Below are 12,296 nucleotides of genomic sequence, written 5' to 3' on the forward strand. Positions count from 1 at the left end.
AGACGCTATAAAAAAAAGTTGTACGTTATAAGCACTGGTGATAAAGGTGGCAGTCTAAGTGCTGGAAACTGGAATCTAAGGGGGCAGGGGAATACATTGGAATCTGGAAGGTTAAAATACCTTGAACTACATTGGAATGGTGAACGTAATGTATGAGACCTTGAAACTCCCAGCCCTCTGGTAGACCCCTGGGGGTTTGGGGTGTGTGACCTCTCACTGGAAGGCCGAGACAGATGTGTGTAAATAAGGACTGGGTTGTCAGGTTGACTATGCCTACTGCCTAGCTGCATGTTAAGGAAATATCAGCTACTTCCACTCAGTGTCACCGAAAACAGGTGCGACAGGCTGCATTTCTGCGCTATAACTGCATGCATATAGCCTCGTCCTAGTTATGTAAAGTACACATGTGAGGGCAGTCGCGATGCGATGAACCGTCACAGGATTTGAGCAGTTTCACTCGCGCCGCGCCTTTCATTCTACTGGTGGGAAGGAAGCACGCGCGAGGCTTTCGCTTAAACTTCACCTGGCCCGCGAGAGCGACGCTCTCTCCACGTCATTATGGGGTCGTCTTCCAGTCTTCTGGATGAAAGCAAATGCAGCTTCATAAAAGGTAAGAGTCCGTCAACAACGAACTGGGTTTTCCCAGCCAAAAGGGCGCTTAACGGAGCGCCACCTCTGCATAATACTGGGCTCGAGTCGCTGCATCTTAATTCTGCAGTTTTGCGGTACAGACACTAGAGATTCTCTTGCGTTAGACTTCACGAGATGCGGATTAGGCTCCGTTTCGTCTGAGTGTAACCCCTTCTGAATGTGGCACGAAGGCACTGAGGTCAAGGCGGTTATTTTGACCGACAGAAAGTAGCTGGAACAGTGTTCGGTTTCCTACGGGCGTTATTGGGGTCGGATATGTTTACTGGGTTTCTGTAGCGATGCGGTGAACTAGAGCACAGAAGATTGGCAAACTTAATAAAAATGTACCATGATGGTGTTTCATTCTCGCTCACACACTAGTGTCATTCCAGTCCTGCAGTTCAGCCTCCACAGTTGCGAAGGGAGAGGAAGCACGAGAAGACCCAGGACCACCGGGGCACGTTCTCCACCTCTGTCGCGTGGGTTATGTTTATGCGTGGGTGCGGCGTAGGTGCTGCGCGAGCGCTTGGAGCGTGGCTGGGATTACCCAGCAGTGACTGACGGCGCAGTCTCCTCGTGTCTGCATGCGCGTGCCCTGCCGAAGTTCAGTCAGTGGTGTAACGTGCCTGGCACCAAGTTATCAAAAGTTGTAGTCAAACAGAACATGGTGATGATGGTTCTATGTAGTTAATGAGATTTTTTTTTTTTCTTCTGCTAGTTCTGGTGTGGAAAGTGTTGTTGAATATTATGACAGTCCTCTGGGTGTTAGTGATGGTGTTGGGTGTTGCTGCTTTGGAGTTATCTGGTGGTAGTAGGGGTACGTTTGTGTTACCTGTGTTACTCTGGTGTCATGGTACTTCTCTGCTGGCCACGGGCAGGGGCAGTGCGCTCCAGGATCTGTGGAGTTCTAGTTCAGAGCCAAATGACTGCTGCTCCCAAAGGCAGAGTGGTCAGAACATAGCGACATAGTCTGACACACACACACCTCTGCTTCTGACAGTGCACCTGTGCGCCCTCAAACACCCATGGTCAAACGCACGCCCCTCACCAGCAGATCACGCTGGGCTTCACACCAAACCCTGACAGCAGGGGATGTTTCTTGCACATCCCACTTCTGATACCATTTGTAGCGAATGCAGCCTTGACCTTGGGTCATCCTGGTGTCAAGTGTCTGCTCTGACCTCCAGACCAATGAGACGGTCTCTGAAACACTGCCCTCTGCTACTGTCACAAACCCGAACGTGCCCTTACTCCAGTGGAGAAGCTCGGATCGACAGCCCTGCTGTGCCTGCATAAACACACATAAACAGTGTTCGGTGCCACTTTACCAGCGAACCCTGAGAAACGCTAACAAACTAGTTCAGGATTCAAACGCTTTCGCTGAAAGTTGGCTCATGGTCAGTTGTTTTACCCCTTCACTGTGTTTTTGTTCGAGGAAAGGAAACAGTAAAAATGGGAAACCTGTTTTTAGTCTCAAGAACGATACAAAAATGGCCTCGTCGCTATTGCACTTAGCCCCAGAGGTTAAAAGTAAACGTTGTGTATGGCACATTATTAAGCGCCCTGTTTACAGGTTTGGTTTAACCAGTTTCAGATGAATGTTCCATTGTATTGTTAGTATTCACCATTTTGCTTTCATTCAAAGGAGATGAGAAAGCAAGAGAGAAAGAGGGAGGGAGGGAGGGAGGGAGGGAGGGAGAGAGAGAGGATGTAGAAGAGATGAGGGTAGACTCTTTAAGACCACTTCCAAGCTCATATCCTCAGAGGTCACAGAAACTGTTCAAGCTGAACATTCTCCCGTCCCCATCAAAACACGTGCAGTAATCCATACACGTTCATATGGCTTTGGCTTCTTGTGACTAAAAAAGTACATGTGGATCTGAAATTTAAATGCATTTTTCCTTCCAAAACAAAAAACGTGTTTGTGAGAGCCACCACCCTTTTCTCATAACCTGCAAATTTCCTAAAGCTAATCATTGAGTGACATGTGACTCCAACACAGTAACTGCTAGAGATGCTAGAGATTAGTTATTTTAAGAGCCTCAGAGATTAGTGCTGGGGGGAGGATTGTGTGTCCTGAATGTTTGAGGTATTAAGTATAATGATACCACATTATGGTATCATTACGTTTAAATTGTATATATTCCTAAAAATCTAATATGTTTCTACATTGGGGGAAAGCTTTCACCTCTCTTCAATTATGCAAAAATCCCAACCAGTGCAGCAGAATTCAAATCCCAGTCCTCCAGCTCCGGGCCCTACAGGTTTTCCACCCTCCCTTGGTCTAGGAATCACGTGTGATGTCAAAGTGGCCACTCAGTTACATGAGTCATGTAACCAACTACTTGTGACTACAAAATCCAAGAATGCATTTGGATTTGAGGTTGAGATTTGAATATCGCTCGCATAGGGGATGGTATGCACGCTACACCAAACGCTGAACTGAGACCGTATCAGAAATCCTTTTGTGACAGTAACGTGTGCAGCGAAGAATGTGGAAATATCCGTTTGGAAATCTTGTTTAACTTCTCTGATGAATGAGATACGTGTGTGGGCTCTAGCTGACGCATGTTTTTGGATTCAGGTCTGGCTGTACTGTAAGTTGTCAGAGACCTGGCTAGGCATAAACTGCAGTGTTTCCGTTGCTTAGTGCTCTCAGTCGTTGTGGTGATAAGGGTGTGAGACGCCGGCACCCTCGTGTGAGGCATGTCAGCAATGAACCGGCTCTGCCTGTCAGGTGTGAAGGTCTGATGCCGTCTGTCTGTCCAGAGCTGCAGGAATGCCGAGCCTCTCGATCCAGCCAATCGCATGCATTCCCGAGCATCCACACGCCCATGCTCTCAGTCACGTAAACAAAGCACGGAGCTTGGCGGGAACGCCCAGCCTGCTACTGGCACGGCCTGCAGCCTGGCGTTGGTCTTTATCCAGATATCCAAATGCGTTTGGAAATGCTCTTAATGAAAACACTCACAAACAGAGCTGAAGTGAGGTCTGTGAAACAGCTCAGGGCTAAAGAATTGACAGTTTGAGAGATTTAAAGGTACTCTAGGTATCTCTCTTTTTTCCTTCTGGAAATTGAGAACTATTGCATGACTGACTTCACATTATTTACAGACCACTGGACCAAAGAACCAACTCTCTGGTACATCAGCCAGAGAGGCCATTTAACCTTCCTAAGTGACAGTCTCCATCAAAACTGGCGCAGTAACACACTGAAAGCGAGATATTGACACAGTAGCTGCAGAATGTAGTAGCAGGGAGGGAACTATGTTAGGAATTAGTCAACTTATTCTCACTACAACAAACCTGTATCAGAACCACAGCCTGCAGACCTACAGGGGAGCGCAGCATGGAGCAATGCCGGGGCCTGCGAAGGAGCGACTAATCGGTGGTGTGCCGCGTGTGTTGCAGGACGGGCACAGGCTGAGCTGGAGAGCTTCGCGCCCGTCTACAGGAAGCAGTACCTGCTGGCTTTCCTGTCTCACGTCCACGACGAGCAGGTGCAGCGTAAAGAGGAACACACCCAGATCCTCAAATGCAGGGTAAGGAGGAGGAGAGCCTCCTCCCGCCGACAGAAGGCACAGGGCCCCGGGGATCGAATCTGACTCCAGCCTTCCTGCTACTAATAACAAAAAGACATTCAGAAGACAAAGATGTCGGTGTTTCCCATCATTTAGTACTTTGTGTGTTTGATTACCCAGGAACCACCACCGGAATCGGACGTGCTCTACATGAGCAATGTTCTGAACTTTACCGACCACAGGAAGTGGAAGGAGAGGTTTGCAGTGGTGCGTGCCAGTTACTGCCTGGAGTGCCACGAGACCTTTGAGGCAAGTGCATCTCTGGGGAAAGTGTCGTGGGTAGTAGAGTCCTTGGACGTGACCTCACCACCTCTGTAAAGTGACTGAAACTGTGAGTGTAAATCTCTCTCTGTAGTCGTTTGAGAGCGGCACACCGCCAGTATACACGCTGCTACCTACAGGGGGTGCCATTTTCACCACCGAGGAAAAATACATGGAAAGAGTAGACAAGTCCTTCCCGGACGCTAATGGTGAGTACGATGAAGGCTGTTTTCTGTTGTCCATGTTTGCATGCTCAGAGGGACCAACTATCAGTCACTGAAGCAAAGTGTACCTAAAATGTGCAAGGTGGAAGGAATTTCTGCTAATCTCAAATCAGTTTAGCCTCTTACCACTTAATAAATCTAATAATTACAACCATGTGGGCACTAGGTACCTCATTTTAAATCAGTAGTCTGAGAGTCTTCAAAGTATACCGACTTTATCATTAATAGGGTTTGGAGTTCTTTATTGACATAAATATGTATGTATTTGTGACGTGTTACTGATAACACAGAAAAACTGCTCAGAAAAAAATAGACAAGATTACTCCTCAATGAGGAGTAGATCCAAGGGTGCAACAAGCGGTGTGTTTGTGCACATATATGACTCCTTGGTGTGTTTTAGTGAACACAATGCCCTTATGGTTCATTTACAGCTGTTGGTTCTCCAAAACTTGGTTCAAATCCAGAAAAGCGTTCCCACAAGTCCCTGTTCCTGTCATCCCACATATGGCCCAAAGGAGCAAGACCAAGCCTGCTAACAGAGTTAGCTACAGTTACCTCTCTCGCCCTGAGAGCCCTGTGTCAGTGTCTCCTAGTAGCTAATGCCAGCGGTGGAATTCAGAAGTACAAAACAGACAGGAGTTTAGCACCTAGCCCTGGGTACCTAGTCCTAGCACATAGCACCTAGCCCTCCTTCTGTTCTTAGAGACAGTGGGTGTTTTCCACTGTAAACACTTTTTTAAAAACTGTTCCTCTCTGATAGAGAATATCAGTAATAAGACCCCGTGTGTAGTGTGTAAACCTACGGGCCGTTGTCATGGCAATGTGAAGATCTGAGCTGGAGGTTCTGTACCGCAGATAAGAACGACGACTTCGCTCCACCAGCAGACAGCATTCCAGAAGACTTCCCAGTTTACCTGCAGCTTCCGTACCGGAGAGACTACTACTTCTGCTTCCAAGACGATGACCAGCAAGCGGCGTTCATGTCCATCTTGTCTGACTGCATTCGGCACCAGAACCAAGGTATACTCACCACTCTGCAAAACTACACTTATATAGTGAAATAATAATATATATCAAAAAGATGGAGCAGCTAAAAATGTGGAAAGGTGGAAAAATTACATATATTTGATCAAAAGATGGTTATAAGTGAAAAATGCAGCGGTCAGATAAAGGACTGTATCGTACTGTAACTCTGCCCGTCTTTCTCACGTGTCCGTCATGTTCCCAGACTTCCTGAAGAAGAAAGACTACGAGGTGCAGGCCTTCGTCAAGGCGGTACAGCTTTACAGGCAGAGCGCGGGCCACTATGAATCCTGGGACATGCTACTAGGCAGCGACGCACGGGTAGGGCTCCGTTTCCCATCCTTAGCTGCTCTGCCAGGCTTTAGTGTAGCTGCCTACGGTGGGGTCAGAGGGACACAACAGTTGAGCCCCTTTAGGAAATGCACGGTGGGTCTGGCCTGGAGATGTGGTCTCTCCCACCGCTGCACATGGGCAACATCGTTTTGGGGAAGTAATCTGAAAGGGAATTTCAAACAATTTTACAACAGGCTGTTAGGGCTGCAAAGACACAGAGGACTGTTTCATTAGATTGTTGGTATGGGAATGGTTTGGTTTGCTGCCATTTAACTGATCCAGGATCAGTCATGCAGTAACATGGGGAATGTCCTTTCAGCCGAGGCTGGTTTGGTTCTGTTGTTGTTGAGTAATAAGCGAACACCCAAACAAACATCCCTAAACCACAACAGTCAAACATCTGTCACTGCAGACAAATTTGGCCAAAGGAACCATCCCTCCATCTCTGCCTCCTTCCACCCCTCCATCCCTCTATCTCTTCATCCCCGCATCCTTCCATCTCTTCATCTCTGCCTCCCTCCATCTCTCTATCCCTACCTCCCTGCATCCCTCCATCCATGCCTCCCTCCATCTCTCCATCCCTTCACCCCTCTATCTCTCCATCCCTGCCTCTCTGCATCCCTCCATCACTTCCTCCCTCCATGCCTGGCTTAAAGATTGCTCAGTGCTCTCTTCAGCTCATCCTCTCTAGCTGCTGTATCAGCCTCTAGTGAAATAAACACCGTCATCTTCGCCCTCGTTGTCATGGAGAGCTCATGATGGATGTCTGTGTGATTAGGGTTATAGTTGACGTGTTCAGCTGAATATATTTCATAGCTATGGTTTTCATTTTAATCTGTATTTTATTGAATGTGTGTGTGTGTGTGTACTTAGGTGCTGGCTAATCTAACAATGGAGCGCTTGTTGCCAACTGTAGGAAAAGTCCTGCTCTCTAGTCTGAAGGCTAAGAAGTCTGAAAAGAAAAGAATGTGGTTTGCTGTGAGTATGAAAAGCAGAACCAGCTCCTGTAACGTTCCTTCCTTCATCATCGATAAACCAGTCCTGTCCTCCAAACACCTGCTTTTCATAAGGATGTTATGGCACATTATGACAGAGGTGTCCTGTTCTATCCCGTGGTTAGTTACCCACCTGGCTCAGGTTCAGGTCAGGTCAGTCATCTTAAAAAAAGCATTAGGCTATAGCTGAGTTTTAGCCAGGAACACAGTTCCCCTCTTACGGGAGACGGTACCTGGGACGGAGCGGTGCCGATCAGCAGTGATGTCACACGTTACTGGGATGCGACACCATGAGCTTTGGGATTCCAGCGGGAACATTGCGGAGACGCTTTAGTTGTGGTTAGGGCTGGGTGTGAAGCGTCTGTCCGGTGCATCCTGACACCTCAGACACATACCTCAGATGCACAGTATTCCGTGGTTCGGAAACAATGAATTCTGCAGTAAATTGTGGTTTCTCCTCGCTGCTGTCTGGGCCACAGGTAGTGGAGGAGATGTACTTCCTGGTTCAACAGACCATGAAGGAGGGCATGGCCTCTCTGAAGAAGCAGTGCACTGAGGCGGTGAAGAAACACAGCGTACTTGCGCGCTCCGACATGGACCAGATCATGACCTCCAGAGCCTTCGTGGAGGCCAAAGTCAGAGGTAGGGGGTCACAGCCTCAGTGTGCTTATGCCCGCCTTAGTAAAAGAGAGTGTCTGACTATATCAGTAATGCTAAAAAATAAGGGTGAAACCTTCCTCTTCAGGTTTGGGATAATACTCTGTGCCTCCCAGTTTCTCGCTGCCCCAGTTACAAAAAGTATTTCACTGCCAGTTATACCATGTATGACTATGTACGTGACAAATAAACTTTGAACTTTTAAAAACAGTGACTGTGTAAATCTGTCATAACCCTAACCAACAGAAACAAGCGTTTAAAACACTCTTTGTTTTTTACATCCTTTTTTTTTTTTTTTTTTTTTTTTTTTAAACAACTAACAGCATTTAGCAGGCCATGTTATACAAATTCTAGCAAATGAGGGTTGAGGGCCTCGCTCAGGGACCAATCATGTCCTTCCAGACACAGGGGGTTTAACCGAGAGCGTTTTCTCTCCTGTAGCCACGGTAGGCGAAGCGGCGGGCAGATATTGCGCAGAGAAGGTGGAGCCGCACCTGCCGGCCCTGCTGGAGGAGGTGATGGGCCCCATCAGCCTGGGCTTCCTGGAGGCGCGGAAGCTGAGTGAGGCCATGATGGAGCGCCTGTGTCAGGACTACGAGGAGGGCGTGATCGGGGAAGAGCTGCAGCAGGTGCGTCCGGGGTCACGGGGTGGTCACGTGCTCTACACCCTGGGGAGGGGGTCAAAACAGCATGACGATGGGGGAGTCTTTTCATTCTCTCTCTGGGTTTCTCTCCCAAGGCTTGGGAGGAGATAAGACGTCCAGACCTCCAGAGCTGTTATGAGAAAGTGAACGGACTGAGGGAACATACCCAGAAACTCCAGCAGAGCTTCTCCTACCCCAGCAGCAAGAGGCTGGAGCAGAGCACGCAGATAGAAATCCAACAGGTACCGACTACACCTCCTTTCCCTCAGACCTACGTGGGTGGTGGCTGGCACGTTTGCTTCTCAGCGCTAAGGTCTCTGGTTGGACTCCACCTCTGTCTGGGTGGAGTTCCATGTTCTCCCTGCGTCTGTGTGGGTTTCCTCACACAGTCCAAACACATAGAGGTTAGAGGTCAGGTCTCTATCCTAATAAATTGTCATGGGATGTGTGTACCTTAATAAAGTTGTCCTAGTGTGAGTGTGTGTGAATGATTGTGTGTCTGCATGTCCAGTGGTGCATGGTGTTCTGTCCTGGGTGGTGTTCTCTCCCCTCCCTGCACCTGATTTAGTCCCCCAGGGGGCTGAGGTTTCTGAGTTGTGTACTGTGTGTGTCTGTGTGTGTCTGTATGTGCGTGTGTGTGTGTGCGTGTGTGAAAAGTGACCTAGGGTTCCCTGAAAAGTGCTATATAGATATAGCTTCACTCATTCTTCAGGCTTCAAACACACAGTGTATGTTTTAGTTTTAGTGGACGCAGGTCAACAGTTGAACAGGCGTTCTGAAGGCGGGCAGCCCTGTGTAGGGGTCGTGATGGCGGCGTCACGTACCTGTCCTCTGTTGTCCACCCCTAAGTCCTTTACCTCTGTCATTACTATGGGCAAAAGTAGGACTTCAGTGTTGAAGAACCTGTGATGAGTGTAATGGACTTGTGGGCATAAACCCTGGTTGCGCTCGCTCTCTCTCTCTCTCTCTCTGTGTGTGTGTGTGTGTGTGTGTGTGTGTGAGCGGTGTAGCTGGTGGACAACGTAGCATACACTTTCGAGCTCTTCCTGCACAAGGCTAAGGAGAACAAGAGCAACATCGCAGATGCCATGGTGAAAGCCAGACACAGAGTATTAAAGGTTACACACACACACACACACACACACACACTCACTCACTCACTCACTCACTCACTCACACACACACACACACACACACACACACACACACACACACTCACCAACAAAGTGCACATACTCTTTATAGAGGTTTATAGTTTTGTTTTGTACATTTTTACGTAGCTCTAATTGTAAATATACTGATATATCCGTAACTTAACCCAGCCCTAACTTTAATCTCATAATAACTGAGGATATGATCCGAGGATAAACTACCTGGTGAAGGCTCGGTTTAGCATGCATCTGTGTTCATTATGAATCACTTTTTGTGCCCTTCAGCAATACGACTACGACAGCAGCTCAGTGAGGAAGATGATCTTCACCCAGGCTCTGCTCGAAATCACTCTACCGAGCGCCAGAGCGCACTTAGCTCCCGCTGTCAAAAACGTACGCTCACTTACTGACTCAACTCTCAAACAGGAGGCACTGATGTCTTATACATATAAAGAGCACTTTATTAAGAGTGTGCAACCCAAAACCTTAGGCGTGTCTCAGGGTCATAGGTCAAAGACAAAATAAGGACCCTTGTTAAATAATTGTAGTGTATGTTTGTGATCCGCCTCTAGAATATTAATGCAGACGGAATCACTTTTAACACTTAAACTGCTGGTGTTTACAATATAGCAACCACCAATACAAAAATTCTGGAATTTTTTAGATAAAAGTAAAATTTGTGAAATTTGAGTTTTAAAAAAATTGGTAAATAATGGTGGCGTAGACACTGGGGGAGATGTCTGTGAAAGTTATTACCCTTCACTGCTGACTAAAATATTGTGAACCGCAAAAATGGCAACTCATGTCATTAACCCACATGAGCTAATACATATAAACAGACTTGCGTGCAGTTTGTTTAGCTACGTCTCCTCAGACCTGTGAACACTCACTCAAGGACACACTAGCTGGTTTGCTTGTTCTTTAGCGTCTACGTCAACAGCAGGACGTGTCTCTGTTTCTGGATGGCTTTGTGCTTAGCTGTCGTCTTTTAAGGAAAAGTTGCTTTAAATGACGTTGCCACTTCCTGTCATCCTAGCGGCTAGTTTCTTCAACATGAAAGCCCATTTCTTTTAACAATCAGTGTGAGATTACAATATTGACTTTTTCTTTGCATTCATTGATGTTCATAATGGAACCCACGTCCAGGAACTACCAGCGTTTGAACAGTACATCTTTGCCGATTATGTGAACTTCATCAACGTGGAGAATATTTATGAAGACATCCTGCACCAGATACTGGGAGATGAGATCAGGAAAGGTGAGTTGCACAAAGTAGCCATTGTTTTTATGTCTTAAAAGCAACACAGTGTCTGGCTTATTCTGATTTTGCCAGTTTAAGATTACTGTTTTGCCACTACTCTGACGTCTGGGTATGTCTGGGTCTCTGACGTCTGGCTAAGTTTTGCGTATGTTCTTTTGGACAGTGGTAAATGAGGCAGCCAGTATGAAGAAGTACAACCTGTTCACGGACTCGAGGTTCAACTTCAGCCTGTCGGAATCTTCCAGAAGTCTGGCCTTCTCCAGCCCTTCCCCTGCCCTGCGCCATGCTAAGCCTGCCTCCCTGCTGTCAAGCCGTCCTCCCACATGCCAGTCCCAGCTGGACCTGCCTGTGTCCACGCCAGGCACCGGGGTGCCCGGCTCAAGGCTGGTTGCGCTGGATAATGGCACAGCTGGTTCTGTTGTTGACAGGGAGAAGGAGGTGGTGCACACCAATTCAGAGCCTAGTACAGCGGCTTCCTTCCCCACAGTGACACCACTGGACCCGGCTGGCTCGGTTCACACAGAACCCACACTCTTAAAACCCTCTGTATCTCCCACTGTAACCGCCCAAACCTTGGTTAACCCAGTTCTGAGGGCACTTGAAATTGTAAACAACAGGATGCAAATCAACTCTAGTTCTGCAGAAGGTGGCCGAGGACTTCTGAACCAAGCAGCACCAAATGAAGATCCAATCAGCCCTGCCCCTGCGTCCAGGGAAACCGAGAATGCTGCCCCCTGTAGCATCAACTCAGTTCTAGAAAGTGCTTCATGTAACAGTTACAGAAAGGGCATGGTCACAGTGCCCCCTACTGGAGTGGAGAAAGGGCACAACTGGGCTGCAGAGACCGAAGCTGTCGTAGATGTCCCCCTCGAACCGACATCACACGTGGCATCTTCTGATGATGCGGTGCGGATAAGTAAGGACAAGGAGGTGTTAGACAGCACAGGAGACAAGGTGGTCTTCCCCGACCTCAAAGAGCCCAACGAGTCAGTTGTATTTTCGTGTGAAGCCGTCCCAAATGCCTCGGCCTCGCTGGCCCTCTGCTTGGCAGACAGCGACGCCTCCTCACCTGCAGGGGGCGCTGCTGAGGCTCGGCCTGCCACCAGACCCCCTGACTGCATCAAGGATATCCGCGACCTGGTGGTGGAGGTCACTGAGGTGGTGGAGATAGTTCAGCCATATCCTGACGTAGAGTTTTGAGCGGGCAGGTGGAGCTCTGGTGTAAAGGCCGCAGAAGGAAACGCGCAGTGAGGAAGGGCGAGGCATCGTCGTCTGTGAATGACCCAGCAGTGTTTCTGAATGAACGGAGACTTACACCGTGGCGCCAAAGCCATGCCTGGCAGCCCCTTTACTGCGATTATTTCATATTGACACACTGGGACTAGTGGTTTTATTGGTAAAACTGAAATGGGTTTTATTGTTGTGACCATTGGATGTGAGTGTCATTTTCTGCTAAAGGAAAAACTGGAAGGAGGAAATATGTGATGAAAGTAATATATTCTATTTATGCAAGCATTGAGTTTACAGATTAAACAG

General features: G+C 48.0%; 1 protein-coding gene across 1 annotated transcript; it reads left to right on the forward strand.

Moving 5' to 3' along the window:
• Positions 1-457: 457 nt before the first annotated feature.
• On the forward strand, positions 458-12,279 carry niban1a (niban apoptosis regulator 1a). The gene is made up of 14 exons (XM_027015929.2): positions 458-610; positions 4,042-4,172; positions 4,332-4,460; positions 4,567-4,681; positions 5,552-5,716; positions 5,925-6,040; positions 6,926-7,030; positions 7,527-7,689; positions 8,146-8,333; positions 8,444-8,590; positions 9,359-9,466; positions 9,785-9,892; positions 10,646-10,757; positions 10,924-12,279. Exons 1-14 carry the CDS (start codon positions 559-561, stop codon positions 11,958-11,960), a joined length of 2,676 nt encoding a protein of 891 aa, XP_026871730.2. The 5' UTR covers positions 458-558; the 3' UTR covers positions 11,961-12,279.
• The last annotated feature ends 17 nt before the right edge of the window (positions 12,280-12,296 follow it).

Source organism: Electrophorus electricus, chromosome 3, assembly GCF_013358815.1.
Source record: "Electrophorus electricus isolate fEleEle1 chromosome 3, fEleEle1.pri, whole genome shotgun sequence".
In the NCBI taxonomy this organism is placed as follows: domain Eukaryota; kingdom Metazoa; phylum Chordata; class Actinopteri; order Gymnotiformes; family Gymnotidae; genus Electrophorus; species Electrophorus electricus.

Bases quoted from the DNA above. Each gene is read 5' to 3' on its own strand.
- niban1a (XM_027015929.2), top strand. From the start codon at position 559: ATGGGGTCGTCTTCCAGTCTTCTGGATGAAAGCAAATGCAGCTTCATA. The intron at 4,682-5,551 runs GTGAGTACGATG...TCTGTACCGCAG, and splicing joins GTCCTTCCCGGACGCTAATG to ATAAGAACGACGACTTCGCT. The intron at 9,893-10,645 runs GTACGCTCACTT...ACCCACGTCCAG, and splicing joins TAGCTCCCGCTGTCAAAAAC to GAACTACCAGCGTTTGAACA.